Source organism: Phyllobates terribilis, unplaced genomic scaffold, assembly GCF_046119375.1.
Source record: "Phyllobates terribilis strain yellow unplaced genomic scaffold, ASM4611937v1 Scaffold_12__6_contigs__length_324123572, whole genome shotgun sequence".
NCBI classification, from domain to species: Eukaryota; Metazoa; Chordata; class Amphibia; order Anura; family Dendrobatidae; genus Phyllobates; species Phyllobates terribilis.
Window position 1 is genome coordinate 252393307 of NW_027362772.1, and position 21270 is coordinate 252414576.

At 43.5% G+C, this 21270-nt stretch overlaps 1 protein-coding gene across 1 annotated transcript in view; it reads left to right on the forward strand.

Moving 5' to 3' along the window:
• The first annotated feature begins 1905 nt into the window (after nucleotides 1-1905).
• The window catches only part of SSU72 (SSU72 homolog, RNA polymerase II CTD phosphatase), a 54468-nt gene continuing 35103 nt past the window's right edge, over nucleotides 1906-21270 (forward strand). The window contains exons 1-2 of the mRNA XM_073656838.1: nucleotides 1906-2145; nucleotides 18633-18776. Of these exons, the coding sequence (XP_073512939.1) occupies nucleotides 2066-2145; nucleotides 18633-18776 (224 nt within the window). The 5' untranslated portion in view covers nucleotides 1906-2065. The remainder of the gene's footprint in view (nucleotides 2146-18632; nucleotides 18777-21270) is intronic.

The following is a 21270-nucleotide window of genomic DNA, read 5'->3' on the forward strand; positions in this document are numbered from 1 at the left end:
CTTTTATGTGACCGCCCTGGGCACGGACCGCGTCCGGGCCACGACTGCAACCCCCGAGACACCTACACTGACCCGGCTCCGAGTAACCCCATTTCTCAGGGAGGGCCTCACATGTATTTGTGATATTTCACCCATAATCCCCATACAGAACAATAGTTATACACATATTCCTATTGAATGTAGATGAAATATGTTACTGGATATGTGTATTTGTGATATTTCACCCATAATCCCCATACAGAACAATAGTTATTCCCATATTCCTCTGAGAAGTAGATGAAATATGTTCCTGGGCATGTGTATCTGTGATATTTTAACCATAATCCCCATAGAGAACAATAATTATACCTATATTCCTATGACATGTTGATGAGATATATCACCAGGCGTGTGTAACCCCGATATTCTACACATAATCCCAAATAGTTACAATCTTTTTTCCCTGGTTCTATTATTAAACTTTAATCCAGCTGTGTGGATGTTCTGATTCATTTTAGTATTTCCATTGAATTCCCTCTGATTTCTTTCTATATTACAGGTCAAGAGTTAAAAACTGCTGCTTCTTCTAATCCAGTATCAAGGTCAGAAGTCATTTCCTGGTCAGCATTTGAAAAATGTGCTGCCATCTAGTGGTCGAGTCTAGCATTGCAGCCCATCATCCCAATATGCAGTTTAGTACGTCCTAAATCTTTAAATGAGAAGGTGTGTCCAAACTTTTGGTCAGTACTGTATATGCGGCAGCACTGTGGCTCAGTGGTTAGCACTGTACTGTCCATAGGGCAGCACGGTGGCTCATTGGTTAGAACTGTACTGTCCATAGGGCAGCACAGTGGCTCAGTGGTTAGAACTGTACTGTCCATAGGGCAGCACAGTGGCTCAGTGGTTAGAACTGTACTGTCCATAGGGCAGCACAGTGGCTCAGTGGTTAGAATTGTACTGTCCATAGGGCAGCACAGTGGCTCAGTGGTTAGCACTGTACTGTCCATAGGGCAGCACGGTGGCTCATTGGTTAGCACTGTACTGTCCATAGGGCAGCACGGTGGCTCATTGGTTAGCACTGTAGCCTTGCAGCTCTGGGGTCCTGGGTTCAAATCCCACCAAGGACATCTGCAAGGAGTTTGTATGTTCTCCCCGTGTTTGCGTGGGTTTCCTCCCACACTCCAAGGTAGGGAATGTAGATTGTGAGCCCCAATGGGGACAGCAATGATGATGTCTGTAAAGCGCTGTGGAATATGTTGACGCTATATAAAAATAAAGATTATTATATGTCCACAAGTCTCAACCAACACCACCATTTTGAGGAGCGGGCAGTTTTGCAGGGAGGGTCGAGACAGAGACAGAGTCAATATAATTTACATCTGAAAAGTGGTGTAAATGACACCAGAAATGTATGGACATCCCTGTAATAACTGATATCACTTCTGTGTAGTTCCTATGATGACTCTTGTCGGCGGCACTCTTTTACACCTCTCCCCGGTGCTGTGGACAGGACTGCTGGACATACGGCAAAAGTGAACAATCAGCGCCGAGTGACATTTTTTTATATTACAAAAAGCGACAATAAAAATGTTTTAATAATTAGGGGGGAAAAAAAAGAATATTTCCCAAATACATAAAAAATACCAGTGTAAAAAATTCATGTCTGACTTTTGATGTTTCCTTCATTAAAAACTCGAGTAATTTGCTAAAAAAAAAACCCATAAAAAACCAAATGAGGAGACTAGAATGGAGTCTGTGAGGATGATGGGGTCACCGCCATTGTAGTCACCTCAGTGCTCAAGTATCTAGAATGGAGGCTAAAATGAGGTCCTCAAAAAAAATCACCTCACCCCGGTGTGACTTCCTTTCAGCAGAAGTTACGACACTACCGGCGCCATGACTCAGCCGGCCTCCCCCATCACCTCCCTGCGTCATTTCCCCGCCCGGCCGCCATTTTAGTTCCCGTGGTGTCGGAGCGCAGGCGGAAGTGCCGCCATCTGCTAGCAGCGGCTGCGGTCCTCCTCACAGTCTCTCCTCCGAGTCAGGAGGTTTTCGTGAGGGGAAATCTCGGCGGCCTGACACAATAATGCCGTCCACACCGCTCCGTGTAGCCGTGGTGTGCTCCAGCAACCAGAACCGCAGCATGGAGGCGCACAACATCCTCAGGTAATGGCGCAGCCTCCGCTCCTTGTTCCGTGTCTGGCGTGGTCTGTGCGTGTAGTTCGGGTCCGGGTTGATGTCTCCAGGCCTTAGTATCTGATGGAGGACACCAGGAGCGGCCATATCTACCTACACATTCCTCCTTGGTGGCTATTTTTATTTTCCCTCTCAGATGTGTGAAAATTACAGATTTATAACTGAATTTGTTAGAAACCCTTGTTTATTTTAGGAAATTAATTTAAACGAATCTAGCAAAATGGAAAATATCAGGCCACCATTTATTAATTTTTTTTTTTTTTTTTTACATGGCTGGGAAGGGGTTAAAAACACAACCATAGCCGCCTTTCCTGCTCCCGATGCTGACGTGGTCCGCACCGGAAAGTCCAGTCTGGCAGCAGGGCAGGCCACAACTGGTTAAATCTTATTATTTTTTAACCCATTCCCTTCCTCATTTTTAAGTGTCAGGGTCTTGAGGTCCCCGAGACCCTTTTATTTGGACTGAATGATTTCTGGTCGTAACAAAGAGATTTGCTTGTCTCTGGTGGAAACTGAGCTAAATGTTGCCTACTTAAGAGGGCGTCTTAAGGATGTGACGAACGTCACCCGGGGTCAAAGATGGCAGCGTGACGCTGCTACACGGCTGATGCTCCTATGTACGTTAGGCCAGGGGTCTCAAACTCAGCCGGGTAAATGGGCCCCCATAGTAAAAAGCTGAATATAACGGGCCGCGTTCTTTTCGGGACAAGATACCATTTTGGTTCTATATGAATTTTTGATCATTTTGTACCAATTTTGGCTTTTTTTTTTTTTATGGTGTTTCACATGTTATGGAACAAGTTTTTTTCATTTTTACTTCAGTTTTTACATGAAACATTATTTTTAGTGGCGAAATACTTAGATTTTCTTTTTAATTTAGAAGAAATGTTTTCCTTTCTTCTGTCCCTACCCAATTTGCCCTATACAGTAATATTATTTAACAATTAGCCCAAATGTCCCCCTTCTTGCTGTAAGGTCCTCTATCTAGTTTCTCCCCCCTTCCTGTGGTAAGGTCCCCTACCTAGGTTTCTCCCCCCTTCCTGTGGTAAGGTCCCCTACCTAGGTTTCTCCCCCCTTCTTGCGGTAAGGTCCCCTACCTAGGGTTCTCCCCCCTTCTTGCGGTAAGGTCCCCTACCTAGGGTTCTCCCCCCTTCTTGCGGTAAGGTCCCCTACCTAGGGTTCTCCCCCCTTCTTGCGGTAAGGTCCCCTACCTAGGGTTCTCCCCCCTTCTTGCGGTAAGGTCCCCTACCTAGGGTTCTCCCCCCTTCTTGCGGTAAGGTGCCCTATATTCTGTTTTTCACATACAGTGAAAAAAAAAAACTCCTCTGACCTCGCTCCCTCATCGAATAGCGTCCTCCGCAGCCGTGGCGGTGCATGGCAATGACATCATGCACTGCCACGTCAGCTGCCGGCCGATGGCTGGTTTATGTATTGTGGTGCAGAGACCTGGTCGCTGTGCCGCGATGCCAGGGCTGTGGAGGTGGAGTTGGTATAAAATGGACAGACTCCTAAAATATATAATAAATTGGGTTCAGTAGTTCAATGCAATTTGTGGGGAATATTTTTTCATAAGAATCTGGGAAAGTTATTTACTGTCCTATAAATGTCTGTCCTATTCCTGATCTAAGGGTGTAGACTTTTAGCTGAGATGAATCTGTGTTACAGTAAACTTATCAGTTAAACATTAGCCATGTATGTCGGAGTCGTGGAGTCGGAGTCATGGAAATTGAGAAGTTGGGGTCGGAGGTTTGGCTTACCGACTCCACAGCCCTGCGCCATACTATTCAGTTGAATGTGTGTCCTTTGACGCACATTCAACTGAAAACAATTGCTGGTCACCTGACACCCTGGACATGATCATCTCTGGAGCTCAGGGGCATGGAGGCCGCACAGTGGAGTCTCGGGGGCTGCGTGTTTGAGACCCCTGCATTAGACTGTTAGCCGAGCCCACCGATACTGACCTTTTTGGCCGGATAGATGATGGCGGGGGTAGATAATGATCCAGTATATTAGGTTTTGGACTGCTGATTGCTTTGTCTGTGAGATAATCCATTGGCAGAGGAGGCTTTGATAGAGGAAACAGAGTTCGGGTGGACGAGAGAGCTGCCAGCAGAACGATTGTCCGACAGCCACTGGTGCTCTGCACCTACAACATGCTCCTCCTATGCCGTCTATACGGACAGGCAGGTCATAAGAAGTTGACTAAAATGATGCCTTGATATCTACGATCTGACATTTTGTTACTGAGAAATAGACAGGGACACAGTTTTTAATATATGTATATTACAAGTCTGCCTACATTGCCAAGGGATAGTTTAGGCTGAACAGCTAAGATTACTGGGCACAGTGAGGCTACATGAAGGCCCTGCGTGTCCATTGTGAAATCTCCTGGCTGATTGTTTTATTAGTAATCTGTTCATAGTGGTATAAGGCTGTGTTCACACGATGCGTATTTCATGCGTTTCCGCGGCGTTTTTGCAGTTGCGTAAACGCCGCGGAAACGCATGAAAAACGCATGGTAGAAGGGAAGCAATGTTCCCCAATGGAAATCCGCATGTGCTGTGCCCATGATGCGGATTTTTCCGCAGCGTTAACGCTGCGGTCAAAAATCCGCAGCATGTCAATTAATTTTGCGGAAACGCGGCGATTTCGCCGCCATTGACTTGCATTAGAACGCGCCAATTCCGCAAGACAGCATCTGTACTTGCGTAATTGGTGCGTTCTAATGTGCGGATGGTACCCGGGTGTGGAGGAGAGGAGAGTCTCATCCACACCCAGGTACCATTAAAAAAGCTGTAAAAAGAAGAATAAAATAAAAAATAATGTATTCTTACCTTCTGTCGGCCCGCGCAGCGCTCCCGCTTGGTTCCCGGCACTTTGCAGTGAGTTGTAGGACCTGCGGTGACGTCAGAGTCATGTGACGGGTCACGTGACGCTGACGTCGGCAGGTCTTTCAATTCAAAGTTGCCGGGAGAACAGATTGAGCAGGACAGCGCGGGCGATCGGAGGTAAGTATATACACGCTCTCGGTTCACACTGTATAAATCCATGCTGTTTGCATGGATTTATATAGTGTGACCTAGTTATCAAGCACTTTCCAGGTGATGCTAAACATCGCCTGGAAAGCGCTTGTCAATCTGCATGCGGAAACGCATGTGAATCTGCATGTGGATCCGCATGTATTCTGCAGGAAAAACGCATGCACAATCTGCATGCGTTTTTTCTGCCAGGGAGATGCAGAAATGATGCAGAAATTTTCTGCTTCATTTCTGCATCGTGTGCACATACCCTAACTCGTATGGACTTTTCATGTTTTGCATTTACTCAATAAATATTATTTGACTAGGTGGGGGGGGGGGGAGGGGATCTGAGAGCTGGTGTTTGACTGGGGCTGATCGGTAACTGTTGCCGCAACACGCAGCACAGCCAAGGACCCCAGTATGCTGAGGATACATTGCACCATAATGGAAATCATAATGTTTTTATGTTGCATCTTGCCGGCTTCTCCAGCCATGATACACCATTCGCAAAAAGTCAATGAGACGATGTTAAGGGTGCTTTCACATTGCATTCTGTGTTCCCTTTGGGGCAATCGTCCGAAATCCTCCTCAAAACGGGGTCTGGGCGAATGCGCCGACGGGGCCATAGACTGATGTAGACAGAGCGAACGTGTCAGTTTACTGGATGCGGACACTCGGACGTAGTAGTTTGCGTCCGGGTGTCCGCATCCAGTAGGCGGACACTCCTGAAAATGATGCACACTTTCGCTCTGTCTGCATCATCACAGTCTACGGCCCCGTCGGCGCATTTAACCGGACACCGTTTTTCATTGGATTTCGGACGTATGCCCTGACGGGGACAAAACGCAATGTGAAAGCACCCTTAACTTTTATTATGATGTGGGGTGTATCCAGAACTATATTAGTTTTTAGGCCTGTGGTGGGGAGAAAAAAAAAAACAGGCAGGTAGTTGCTAACTACCTTCCTGTTCAACCCGGCGCCAGAACAGAGGTCACCGACCGCTTCTGTCGGCAAATCAGCTACTCCACATCACCAGAGCAGCTCTTCCTCTTCTAGGGCTGCTCTGTTGAGGCGTAGCTCCCTACTTCATGCTAATTGATAGCCAGCTCCCCGCAGTTGGGCAGTGTGGCTCCGGCTGTCAATCAGCATGACATCGGCAGTCACGCCTCGTCAACAGAGCAGAAGAGAAGCTGCTGCTCTGCTGACGTAACGTCAGCAGAAGTTGCTGAATCTCCTGTAGGAGCGGTCGGTGACCACTGTGCCGGTAGAGATTGATGCCGTCCACAACACAGTTAAATAGCAACTACCTGCCTGGTTATTATGTCCATAGTGTTAGGATACCAAGGGGAAATACAGTATGTGTCCTGATAACACCACTGTTTGCAAAAACCACAGGACAGAAGCACTCAGCAAAATTATGAGCACATGAATTATAGAATGCTGTATATGAAGGCTGAAAGTTGGTGGCCTTATCTCATATCGGTCAAACCTGGTGACAGGTTTGCTTTAACATATCAAAATATGTTTAGTTGCCCTTAAAATTGTAACTTTGAGCAAAAGATGAAAGGTTCAGATGTCAACCATGGGATTTTGCAGTCTGGGTATTAATATACGAAATTCTGGGAATTCTGGCACTTGTGCCCTGGATGCCTTGTGTTGGTGACAACCACGTACTAAGTCATGTCAGGAGAATAGGTCTTGACCTTGTGCATAATAAACATAACCGTGTTGGGTGTTTGTCTCTAGTAGGTGTACACATCCAAAAATGATGCACGGCAAAGTGCATGTTCGCTCTGTCGATACCGTTAGTCTATGGCCCGATCCTGCAAATCGGGATTTCGACTCAGACGCAACCCCGACAGAGCTACTGAACAGGAGTGTGAAAGCACCATTATACTATACAAGCTACCAGCATAGGCTCAGTCAAAGGGGTTTTCCCAGAATTCAGCATTATCCCCTATTCCATCTTTCTTATGGAAACTTTTGAATAAAATTTGAATTTAAGATTTCCATATAGCTGGACTACAACCCCCGCCCCCCCCCCCCCTTTTTTTTTTCTCCCTCCATGTTATCAATGGGGTAATTTATGGTGCATGTACTCTACTAGATTATCAGACAATGATTTTTCATTGGGAGGCTCACTTCCAAATTATCCGCTAGTGTAGATAATGCTGGTAATCACTTGAACGAGCAAAACATTTATTCATTGGGTGATTGAATCGTTAATGCCAAAAAAAAAAAAAAAAATTACAGGCAGCACTGATTACTCTATGGTGACAGGGTTATTATATTAGCAATCATTGTGTCTCATTGCTCGTCGGCCCGTGTGAATAAATGCTGAATGATTTGTCTATTGCCTAAACCAGTGTAAATGGTAGTGTGTGTGTAAGATACTTGCCTACCGTGGTCTTCTCTGGTACCCAGCAATGTTCTGGTCCTCTTCTGAGTCACATGATGGCAATTCAGACCCTGGGCTCTGTGTGACCCGGAAGTGGCTTGTACAATGTAAGCCTATTGAGCATCAGAGCAAGGCTCGTAGACTGACAATGTAACATACTTACGGCTCACAGAGGCAGTGTGATCAGGATAGTCTGATTTGCTATCACATGACTTGGAGGACTGCAACATTGCTGGATACTGGAGAAAGACGTAATGGATGAGTATATTAATACACATGCTAGACTACACTTATGTTTTACACTGATTTGGGGGGACGTATGGGAGTGCTTCACTGGGACACCCAACAATTCCTAGAACAGGGCTGTGCATAGTCTCGCCTTGAATGGAGTAGAGTTTGTGCATCGCTGTTCCATTTGTCTATGGGACTGCCAGAGAATGCAGTGTTTGGCTATTTTTGGCTGTAGTGATTTAATTTGGGCAGAAAAGTACAGAAACTACTAATCTCCCAAAGTTGACATAAGATTGTTTTTGGTGTATGAATCCATCATATATTATGCTACACACATCAGAAATTGGCCTGTTTCACGCAGTCATTGCATAGATGTTTTACACACATTAATGGTTATTCCCAGCCTTACATGGCGGAGACCGGACTAACATTCAGCTGCAACCACTGATGATGGCAGAGTGCGCCTGAGCTGTGCTGTTGCCATAGCTCCTATAGAAATGTATGTAAGTTACAGAAATGACTCGGCTGCTCCTAGCTTTTTCTGTAGCTCCATGTTCATGAAAGGCTGAGATGGTTTATGCATTCATTAGTGTGATTTTATGTGCCTTTAGTATATGGAAGTTTCCACAGTAAAATGTTACTGACTCTTAAAACAATTACATGAAAGCTTATTCTGTTTTGGTAATACTTGTTGACTAGATATCTCAGAACATAAAAGAAATGATTGCCTTCATAATTTAAAATTTTAAAGTCACCAAATGTTTACTGCTCCATCTGAGAGGAGCATGATGTAGGGGCAGAGACCCCGATTTCAGCAGTGTCACTTTCGGGGGCTGCTTGCTGCAGTTTTGATACCATCACTTTTTTTTCACTGAGAATATCAAGCTGCAAGGGCAGAGAAGGTGGGCAGACTCCCAGCTAGGGCATCGATCATGAGTTATTGCCCACCTATCTCCACTTGTTCAGGGCCAATAATTCACTATTCTCACCAAAACAGACCCAAAAAATAGCACTTTGGAATAATTCAGAGATCTGCCCTTGTGCTCTTGTGGTGCCTCTTTCATAAAATGTAAAGTTTATTTTCTCAGTTAAGCAATATTCCTTTGCAGCGATGTAACCAAATCAGTAACCCTACATCTGACAAGTTCCCTCTAAGGGTGAATTCACGTGTTCAGAGTTTGCTGCAGAAATTTCTGTGACTGAAAATTGGTGTCACTCATCTTTAATGCGCTTATTTGAGATGAATGGGACATTTGCAGAACTTTTTTGTAGCAAATACTCAATGTGTGAACATACACTAACGCTATTAGAATTGCCTGCAATACTCTGCTTATTTTGTTGTGTTTAGGCCTTGACCCATGTTTTAGATCTTACAAGTACCATATATATAACAATTCAAGCCATAAGAAATAAGATGCACAATTGCACATCCTGTGGGACAGGGAGACACACCCAGTGACCTAGAACAAAGTAGATCCAAAGCATCAGTCCTGAAGTCTGTTAAGTTGCAAATTACTAACTTGTAACCTTAATTATGGTACATATGACATGAAAAACAGAAGGGCAAAAATTGACAGGGGAAAGTTTAGATGATCCGGAGGAAAATAAGTTGCTCTCATTATTCTATTAAGTTAGACTTTGGGAGTGTCCAGCAAGGAGGATTATGGGCACGAGATCGGTGTAATATATTAGCCTGACGCCAAACATGTTGGAATTGACCTGTATTCCAGTGCAGAATTATTTCTTTGTGCCTCTTTCATATTGCACCAACATGCTCCTCAGGTTTTCATCACTCACTCCCTGTCCCCTCCATACTCTATCTAATTTTTCTCTGCCTTTTTTTTTGTTTGTTTTGTTTGTTTCTAAAAAAAACAAAAAACCTTTTGGTTTTGTTTTCTCTGAAGCTACTAGGAGACTGACAGTAAGAGAAACTGTAGGGCAGGGGAGAACCATACTGGTTTCTGAACTTGTCTGACTGGCTTTTCAAGTCCACAGGTAACCTGGCAGTACACATTGACTATGTCCTCTGAGCCTGCCAATAATTATCTAATGCGGATAAGGGTGACCTCACTCTCCTCAGGTGTCTGAGAAAAGAAGGAAAGACAACATGCTCATTCTTTCAATTCCCAGGCATATGCTAACAGGGGAACCATTTTGTTACTGCAGATTTGGTCTGTCATCTGTATTTCTTTTTACGATGTTTGTAGCCAAGTTAGTGTTAATGTTTGTCCTTCCCTGTTGCATATTACACAATACTTATGACTCAAATAGCCCTGGCAAAAGATAAAATTGAAGGAGACTGGTATCTGTCTGCATGTGATTCTGGCCTGTTGCTTCATTCTAGCCAGAAGTACTAGATGAGGGCAGTAACTTTTATTCAGCAGGGTGAAGCCTTGAGTCATATGGTTGACTCCTTGCTCTCTGCTGCTTTTATTTTTCTGCTGAAAGCAGTGACTGGATTGTTAAATTTATAGGATGTAATTAAATATGGCTTTACTGACATAAGGGGATATTAGCCATATAGTGTGATATACTATAAACAGGTTTCTTTTCTTCTTTTTTAATCCTACAGAAGCAAAACATAAAAGCTACTAGTGATGTTTGTTTTAACTATGTATTGCTTTATGTACATAGAATCTGCATACCTAGCAAAGGGATCATTTTTATGTTTAGGTACTCTCACTTTGCCTTAAATTGAATTAGTCAGCGGGCTTTCACTCTCCGACCTCCCCCGAACTATTGATATGCACAAGTAGCTGTTTCAAAGACAAGTCCAGCAATATCCTTTACATGACTGAGAAAGCAGCATTTGAATGGATATGCGGATGAGGCTGAAGAACTGTTAGATCTGAAGCCACTGTCACTCCAGCTATTAGCATCCTAGTGCTGCCTCCTCCTGCTTGACTGACAGCACCTTTGCCTGAAGTCACACAGCACACACTATTATTCAAGAAGGAAGTGTGGGGGGGGGGGGAATAAAGCTGGAGTGACAGAGGCTTCAGATCTACCATAGCTCTTCAGCCTCATTTGCATATCAATTCAAACTCTGATTTCTTAGTAACAGGAGCAGATTGTCTAGGTAAAAATATTGTTGGACTTTTCTTTATATGTGGATGTAGCTTTTTCAAATAGATTGAAGGAAAGTGAAATCCGGTCGGCACATTCTCTTTTAAAATGTATTTTTACTCTTGCATAGTGCCGTTAATTCCACAGCACTTTACAGATCTTCTCGCTGTCCTTATTTGGCTCAAAATCTAAATTCCTGATCATTGCCTTTACTATTCCTTTCCAGGTTAGCGATTCATCACAACTTGTGTAGACAAGATATTGATGGAGGACATGATGCAGATTTTAAGATAACTGTAGGGGCTTGTTCATACGCCTCCATTTTTGTAAATGAATTTTGCAAAAAAAAAAAAAAATTGCTGCTATTTTACAGCACCTGCAATGTGAATGAGATTTCAGAATCTTGTACTGATTTGTTTCTTGCAGATTTGAACAAAGCGTTTTTCAAATCTGCAGCATGACAATTCTGTCAGTGTTTTTGCAGTACTTTCCACTCCTTTAAAATAGTGGGAAGAAACACATCATGTATTTTTTTTTTTTTTTTTTACTTTCTGATGCGGTTTTACGTGCATATTTTTTTTTCTCTGTTCATTTGAATGGTTAAAAAAAAAACCTGAGAATTCATATGCTGCAGACTTGAAAAAAGCTTTGGCTCATATCTGCAAAGAAAAAAAAATACCTATATGCAACCATAGACAGACGTAGAAGTCCTTACTAAATATACAATGCTGATGAAGATGGAGAGAGAATAGTTCAGACCTCAAAACTTAGCTTGTTAAAGAACCCTAATTGTGTAACATTTTAGACACTTCAGAAGTTTTTACAAATCACAAGGGTTTTGATTCCAATTGCTGCAATGAAGGAGCAGAGCATTTTTGCTCCCAGTGGTCAGTGAGCGTCTAAACATTTAAAGGGAATCTGTCACCCCTTGGGACCTATCAGACCGTTAATATGGGCATACAGGTGATAGAAATGTGAATCTATACTTACCTGTATGGCCCATATTAGTGGTCTGAGTGCTGTGAAATACCTTTTTATTAAATTATTTCTGCCAAGCTTTGCGTCCGGACACCAAGAAATCTCTGCCTACTAGCTTCATTTCCATAGTCACCCCACCTCCCCTGCACGTCTCAGGGCCCTGTGATGTGCAGTTCCCAGCCAGATCCCGCGCCTGTGCAGTTTGTCCTGTATGGACGGCACTCTTCTCTCTGCCATCCGTATAGCCTTGTGGAGCATGGAACTTGTGCGCAGGCGCCAGTGAGTCACTCTTGTCTTCCCTGCGCACTAGATCCCTACCTACTGCACAACGCATAACAGACGGCAGGAAGCCGAGCGCCATCCGTACAGGGCAAACTGCGCAGACTCCCGAGAACACAAAGCAAGAAAACCCAGCATCCACAGCAATAGAGAGGGGTTTTAAAACATGACTATTAATAGCAACATATTTAAAAATCTAAGATAAAAAAAAAAAATGCGTTTCGGGCTAGGAAGACCTTGGTCCTGACTTCTGAGCTTTAAACGCTTAGACCTGTCTCTGCCACCCCCCCTTGACGTGTTTTTTTTTTTTATCTTAGAAGTGTAGATATGTCGCTTTCTTTATTGCTGCAGATACTGGATTTTCTTCATGTTGTTTAATTGGTATATACATAGTGCATAATTAGTGTTGCATGGAATAGCTTCGCCTATTATACTTCTGTTTCTTTTTATGCTGTTTTATTTGTGAAGTTAAAATATTTAAAAAATGGATTATACTGCCAAAGTAAAGGGGGCAGTGGATGCAGAGGCTTTTGTGGTCTATTGGAGAGGGTTCCCTGTATACTGTAATCCTATATACCAATCAGCAGTTTAGGGCTGGAATCATACATGAAAGTTCTTGTTACAGATTGTGTTCCAGATGTGGATAGAGAATCAGTCTTTTCTTTTTCTGCTTCTTGGATGCACCCAGGCTCTCACTTTAAACCGCCATAGGTTTGTGATTCCAGCCTATGGCTATGTGCCCGCGATGCAGAAATGCTCCGGATTTTTCCTGAGCGTTTCTGCCTCTCCTCTGGCAGAAAAAACGCATGCGGATTGTACATGATTTTTTTCCTGCCAGGGACATGCGGATGTGAAGCGTTCTTCACTTGCATTTCCGCATGCGGGTTGACAAGCGCTTTCCAAGCGATTTTTAGCATCACCTGGAAAGTGCTTGTCAACTTGGTCACACTATATAAATCCATGCAACCGGCATGGATTTATATAGTGTGATCCGAGAGAATGTACAAAAATAAAAAATAAATCTATACTTGCCTTCCGATGGCCCCCGGTGTCTTGCTTCACTCGGTGCTGACTGCTGGCAGATCGCGGTACACTGCACTGAAGGACCTGCCGACGTCAGCGTTGCGTGACCTGTCACATGACTGACGTCAGCGCAGGTCCTTCAGTCCATCGCGATTTGCCGGCATGAGAGGAGGAGCGCATCGGGGGCCATCAGAAGGCAAGTATCATATTTATTTTTTTATTTATTTTTTTACAGTTTCTATGGTACCCAGGTCCGGAGGAGGGCCTCCTCTCCTCTACACCTGGGTACCATCCGCACATTGAACGCATGTATTCCCCATGTGCTTATCTAGTGATGCGTAATCCATGCTTTCTAATGCAAGTCAATGGCGGTGAAAACGCAGCACTTCCGCAAAATAATTGGTAGTGCTGCGTTTTTTCTCCGCAATGATAATCCGCAGCGGAAATGTCCGCAGCATGTGCACAGCACGTGCGGATTATCATTGGGGGACATGGCAGGCCTTCTACCATGCGTTTTTTTTAAGCGTTTTTGCCGCTGCGGAAACGTTTCCGCAGCGGCAAAAACACTTAAACGCATGGTAGAAGGCCTGCCATTTTCCCCAATGATGATCTGCATGTGCTGTGCACATGCTGCGGAAATTTCCGCTGCTGATTATCATTGCGGAAAAAAACGCAGCACTACCAATTATTTTGCGGAAGTGCTGCGTTTTCACCGCCATTGACTTGCATTAGAAAGCATGGATTACGCATCACTAGATAAGCACATGGGGAATACATGCGTTCAATGTGCGGATGGTACCCATGTCTAAAGGAGAGGAGGCTCTCCTCCGGACCCGGGTACCATAGAAACTGTAAAAAAAATAAAGTAAAAAATGTTATATTTACCTTCTGGCGGCCCCTGGTGCGCTCCTCCTCTCATGCCGGCAGATCGCGATGGACTGAAGGACCTGCGCTGACGTCCTAGTCATGTGACGGGTCACGCGACGCTGACGTCGGCAGGTCCTTCAGTGTACCGCGATCTGCCGGCAGCCAGGACGGAGGGAAGCAAGACTGCGGTGGCCATCGGAAGGCAAGTATAGATTTATATTTTTATTTTTTACCATTCTTTCGGTCACACTATATAAAATCCATGCCTTTTGCATGGATTTATATAGTGTGACCAAGTTGACAAGCACTTTCCAAGTGATGCTAAAATCGCTTGTAAAGCGCTTGTCAACCCGCATGCGGAAATGCAAGTGAAGAACGCTTCACATCCGCATGTCCCTGGCAGGAAAAACGCATGTACAATCCGCATGCGTTTTTTTTCTGCCAGGGGAGATGCAGAAACGCTCAGGAAAAATCCAGAGCATTTCTGCATCTTGGGCACATAGCCTCTAGCTGATTCCATGTGTAGCAGATGAAAACCACTTTCATGCGCAGTGTCGGGGCTTACAAATGACAGAAGGTAAAAGCATTTTTATTGTTGTTTGGATGCGCAAACATGCTGTGAAATCACTTCACTACACGGCCAGCTCTTAGCTGCAAACTGCATCACTCAGCATGCCTGCATACAGAGGTTGCAATAACTTCTCAAACATTTAAAAAAAAAAAAAAAATTTGAAAATTCTCATATCTACATGAGACTGAATGCTGAGTGAAGGAAGGCAGACTATGGCTGTGAAAAGCTTGATGAGTTGGTACAGAGATGCTGTCCAGGCTTCTGTCTGCTTCGTGCCACGATGTGCCATGGAAGTGTATAACGTACCATAGCCCTCAGTCTTGTGCTACCCTGCCTAATAGAACTAGGGGTGCTCGCTGGACACCCTAGATATGAGACTTAATATAACATGGAGGACAGGTCATAGATTCAGCTCAGGCTGCAGCCTGCCTGTCTCGGGTATCATTTAGCCAACTGTCTGGCTGGCTATTTGTGAGTAGCATCGCACGAACACATGCAAGGGTTATAGATATAGCTATATCTATACCCAAGTTGGCAATCTATGGTCGCTGGATGGGAGCCCTGAGATTTGCCTCTTACCTGATGGCATCCATGGTTCCTCTTTTGATAAGCTGGCCACGTGAATCACTCTTGTAAATGTGGTGTTGCTGGATGGTTCGTTACTTAACCCCTCTCTGACGTATGTAGTAATATTACATCCTTGTGCCCTGGGCCTATTGGGCCAGGGAAGTACTATTACCTAATAATGGGATTGCGCCCGCACACAAGCGGTGTGGGGCGATTGCACCGGGTGTCAGCTGTGACAATGTGCAGGGAGTGGTCCTTCACCGCCATACAGCTCCATCAGCTGAAAAATAAGTTATAGCTCGCAGAATAAATCTGTACAATTTTTTTTTTTCCCCCAATAAGTTTGTGTAAAAGCACCAAAACATAAAAAACAATATAAATGTGGTACCGCTGTAAACGTACTGACCCGAAGAATAAAGATTAGTGTTGAGCGAGTATGTTCTATTAACCCTTTCGCCGATTATGCTCGGGCCGAGCTCAGAGTATTTACAGCTGCTCGAGTATTTACAGCTGCTCAGAGATGTGGTTGAATCGCTCCCTGTGCATGATTTGTGACTGTTTGACAGTTTTATTACATGGGAGGAATACTCGGACAGAACATACTTGCTCAACCCTAATAAAGATGCCTTATCAATTTTACCACACGCGGAACGGCATAAGAAAAAACAGCAAAAAAAAACAATTCCTGAATTGTTTTTTTGTTCTGCCTCCCAAAAATCTGAATAGAAAGCGATCAAAAAATGTCACGTGCCCAAAAATGGTACCAATAAAAACATCAACTTGTCCCGCAAAAAACAAGCCCTTACATGACTGTCGGACAAAATATGGAAAAATTATAGCTCTCAAAATATGGCGATGCAAAAACTAGTAACAACTGTGAAACATGCAGGGCGGGGACTCGAGCATGTCACTCGAGCACCCGCGATACTTGGTACATACCCGAGCACTTGCACTCAAGACTGATGACAACATTGGGTCGTCATATTGAATAAGTTCATCCAGCGTTGTTTCCGTCCTCTTCTGAGTCACGTAACAGCAATTCCAGATCACATTGCGCTCTGAGAGCTAGAAGTCTCTTACATTGTCAGTCTATAGAGCCTTGTTCTGATGCTCTATAAGCTTACATTGTCCAGTGTGAAGCCAGCGTGTAGCAAGAGCCATCATATGATTCGGTAGAGAGCTGGGAAGGTGTGGATACCAGAGAAGATGGCGGGCAGTGAGTATATTAACACCCTTGCACTACGCTAACATTTTACACGTGTTTAGAGGGTGAAAAAACAATTGAGTAATTTTTTAAAGCCCCCATGCACATTACGCTAAAGTTGGGTGAACTTCGCTGAAATCTTTAGGGTCAGCCGGTCATCTAATGCATATGGGGGGCTTTCCCATTCCCCTCCAATAGATGTCAGAGGAGATGAGGATCTGTCCTGCTGAATTTCAATGGCCGATCCTTCTGTTGTCCCTGGAGATGAGGTGCTGTCAGGAGTTTGTCAGTGGCGCTCTGGTGGAGAGGCTGAATGTTCAGTAGTAGGTGTTTCTGAGGCTGGCGGCTGGTTGTTTTTGGATGTTAGTGGTTGAACTTGTGCCACTAAATTTATGCATGGAAGCATTGTTGTAAAATTTTGTGGTGTTGACCAGCATAAATAGTCAGGTCTTAACTATGTATGCCAAGGTATTATCTAAATAGTGAATGCACTGCAAAAGATCCTGCTACCTTTTCATTTCATTCTTAGTCTGGGTTCACATGAGCGTAGGCAAAATCGTCATTTAATGTCCCCAAAAAAATTAGAATCTTTCCATCCATGTGAGTCACATCTGGTGTGTTGCTTAAAAAAAGTCTTGTCCATCTGTAAGGGATTTGTCTTTTTACATAAACCATTTAATAAAGGTCCAATACAGTTTTCTATCATGACAGGACAACATATGGATGATAATCCATATGTGAACTTTTTTTCTCACAATCAGTCAGTATGAGTGTGTAAGGCCGGAGTCACACTAGCGCGATATACTAATGACACGCGACTCTTGCTCTGCTGCGCGTGTGAGCTGGGTGTCAGTGCTCTGTGCGCCAATCCTCTCGCACAAGAGGACCACAGCTGCGGAGTAGCGTAAGAAACTAATTTCTATCTCCTCTGTTGCCGACGTCGGCAGGAATCGCACTGCACTCGGGTGATATCAGAGTGCAGTTCGATATTTCACAATCACCCATAGACTATGGGTGTGTGCGATCCAATTTGCGGATGCAGTTGCAGCATGCTACGATTGTTTTCGCGTGCAGAATCGGCATGAGAAAATAATTGCAGATTTGAGCTGCACAATAGGGTAACGTTAACCCGATTGTAATTCTATGTTTTTTGTTTTTTTTTATCAGGTTGCACTTGTCCAAATGCATTGCAAATGGGAGTGAGCCCTAGAAATGATCATGTGCGCTACCACAGTGACTTGCTTTGGTTCTTGTGCTGTCCATATTATTCCAGTTTTGCATATGGACAGCACACAGACATTCAATAGTTTCACCTGAAGTAGTCCTTAAAGAGAACCTGTCAAGTGAAAAAAAAACACTGTTAATAGCATTCTGAACCTGCCCGACGCCAGCACTTTCCTTCCTGCAGCAGGGGTTTAACTTTATTCCTCCCTGAGGCGTTCTGGTTTCAGTCACGGGAGCGGCGCCAGTTCAGTCGCCAGTCTTGAGTATAGAGAGCAGCGACGGTAACCAAACCCCCAGCACTGACGGTTGCTCAGCATTAGTCGTCTGTCGGTCAGTACGAGTGCTGTGATTAGATGCCGCCGTCTATACACAAAGCGGTGTCCGAACCCGTGCCAGCGCCGCCTCCATGACTGAAACCCAAACGCTCACGGGAGGAATACACTTCATTTCCTCCCAGCAGCAGGGGTCTAAGTGCAGGCATCGAGCAAGTCCTGACCGCTATTAACCTGCTGGTTAATAGCTTTTTTTCACGTGACCGGTTCCCTTTAATGATAAATGGGCCAGTACAGTCTATATAGCCTGTCTGCATCGGTCTCCAAAACCCCCTTTTATTCCAGGGGTCAATTGCCTACCAAAAAAAGTTCAGAAATTGTAAATATAATATACTAATAGCATGTGTTTTTCTAGCAATGATGTACATGTGTTTTTTTTTTTTGTGTTTTTTTTTTTTTTAAATCGCTTTTTTCTGCACTTTTAGTTGTTACTTGACCCCTTCTGCGTGTGTTTGCATCCGTTTTGTAATGGGTCAATTTTCCACATGGATCTACTTTGCTCCAAAAACTGATTTTAAAACACTGTTGTGAACAGAGCCTTACATTGCAGTATGTTCTCGGTGATTTAGCTATAGCATTTTATAACATGCAAAATGTACTATAAATGGTTGTGAAACTTTAAACCCCTCTGCAGAATGTGGAATGATATTTGTAGTCTTCCTTGAATCTAAAATTGTCTTTTTTTCTCTTCTTTCAGCAAACGGTCCTTCAATGTCCGGTCCTTTGGAACAGGAACACACGTGAAACTTCCGGGCCCAGCACCAGACAAGCCTAATGTTTACGATTTCAAAACCACATATGAACAGATGTACAATGATCTGCTTAAGAAAGACAAAGAACTGTATCCCCAGGATTGCATTTTATGTAAACCAAAAAGGTTTCAACTCTCAAAGGCGCAAATCATTGCATTTGCAGCTCAACTATGTGATAGTAGGAAGGTATAACATCAATACTGTGGTATCGCTTGGTTTTCAGGGAATTCTGATGCATGTGAATCTGCTGTGTGCTAGTAACATACACTTTGTTTTTAGTGTATTGGTGAAGTGAAGCCTGTGCAGAGTACATGCTCGGTTTAGGCTTGCCACCATCGATTATTGGTAAAGAGGAGCTCAAATTACAATTTATTTTTTTGCATATTATGGGTAAGTATAAAAGTATAACCTGTGTATACAATTTGTAGGGCTGGTCTTCACTGCGTCAGCTGTATGTCTGCTGGTGCAATGTTTCATTTGTGGAAACATTGACCTGCTGATTCATTCTTTCCAAGCACCATCATATGCTAGGTTTAAATTTCCACCCAGCTTTAGGATCTAATCCTTGAGTTTGAAGGCATTATATTAAAGGAGTATTCCCATGTCCTAAAATAATCGCTGGGTCTTGACTTCCCTTTAGGGCTCGTGCAGGCGACTGTATAACTCGAACGAGTGCTAACCATCGTTTTGACAGTCGGTCCAAGGAATAAAATCGCAGCATGCATGATTTACCTTCAAGAATCGGATGGCACTCGCCCATTCAACTTCATAGGTCGTGGAAAAAAATCGGACCACACTCAGGTGACATCAGAGTGCTGTCCAATTTTCACAAACTGACATTATACAGAAGGTGGATAAACTTTTTTTTTTTTTTCATCGAGAAAAAGGTCTGATCAGATTGCACTTGGCAAAATCAGATCGATTTTTCTCAGGTGTATAGAAAAATATCAAAATGTCGTCTGCACCTCTCCTTATGTTCAATTGGATCCATCTTCTTGATACTGCCACCCATCCTGAGAATGAAGAGGCCGCATCACTAATTTAATATACTGCAATTTCCGCTTGGCTCTATGGCTCCTTCATTTACAGGATCATTGGGGATCTTGAAACTGTGATCACAAAGGGATATCGCATCCTTGTGATATGCCATCCCTTTACCAGGCATAATTTACTAATTACAGAAAATAATGAATAAAAAAAAATAATATATTAAATGTGTTTAACATGTGGAGTGCCGACAATGTAAACAAAAATAAATGTGTATCGCTCTACCTATATCTGATGACAAGGTTAATAAGACCTTTTCCTTTTCACTAATACTGGCCAGAAAAGCGGACCGTTTTTGCTGGTAGACATGACAGTCCAGTCACTGCACGGCCCTGATCCATCGCATGAATGCTCCAGATGAAACATCCTGTGCAAATACCTCCCCATCTCGTAAATGATACTGTAGTAAATAATAATAATCTTTATTTTTATATAGCGCTGACATATTCCGCAGCGCTTTATAGACATTATCATCACTGTCACCATTGGGGCTCACAATCTAAATTCCCTATCATTATGTCTTTGGAGTGTGGGAGGAAACCGGAGAACCCGGAGGAAACCCACACACAAACGGGGAGAACATACAAACTCCTTGCAGATGTTGTCCTTGGTGAGATTTGAACCCAGGACCCCAGCGCTGCAAGGCTGCAGTGCTAACCACTGAGCCACCGTGCTGTAGTATGTTTTTTTTTTTTAATTATTTATACTTCACCATATTTTATTAAAACCTTATTTGCTTTTTTCAGTGACATACTTCTGATATTCATTGCAAATTTAGTTTTGTAAATTTACTAATGACCCTTAAGTTCTATTAACTGTTTTACAATGGCTGGTAATCATTGGAAGCAAAACAGAATTTCTCCCTCTTTCCTTATTTTATTTGCTATCCCAGATGTGGCAATTGCATGCATCAAATTTGTCTAGACACATAAGATGAGGTTTGTCCAACACCCCATCTCTTCTTCCTCTCCACGTTGTCGTGACAGATCTTGTATAAGACCCATAATTCTCAGTGTCACAGATGAGAGTATGAAGCACTCCCAACAGGTTGAATACAGGGAATTGTGATCACTAATGAATAGGCACTGATGGACAGCCTGGTCCGCATGCATATTGACATGCCTGCGAAACTGGACTTCATTGATAATCTCCAGAATATAGGCCTAGTTTACAGTCCCTGGTAGACAACAGAAGACAGAAATATATAAAGACAAAATACTCAGGGGAGCAGTGGGAATAAAATAAGGGCAAGAATTGACCACTTTTGACCGTGACAGGTTCTTTGTAAGCAAAATTAAGGAAGTATTTAGTGTAGGTTCACACATGACAATTGTAGGAAAACTGGTTCTTTTGCTAAAAAATGCAGCATGTTAACAATTAAATAGTGACTTATTTTTTCTCCAGGCATTACTTTTGCAATATACAGGTGGGTCCACAAGTATTTGGACAGTGACACAAGCTTTGACATTTTAGCTGTTAACCTATCTTGAATGTGTTTTGGTAATCAGTATGGGCTTAAAGTGCTGTCTCAGCTTT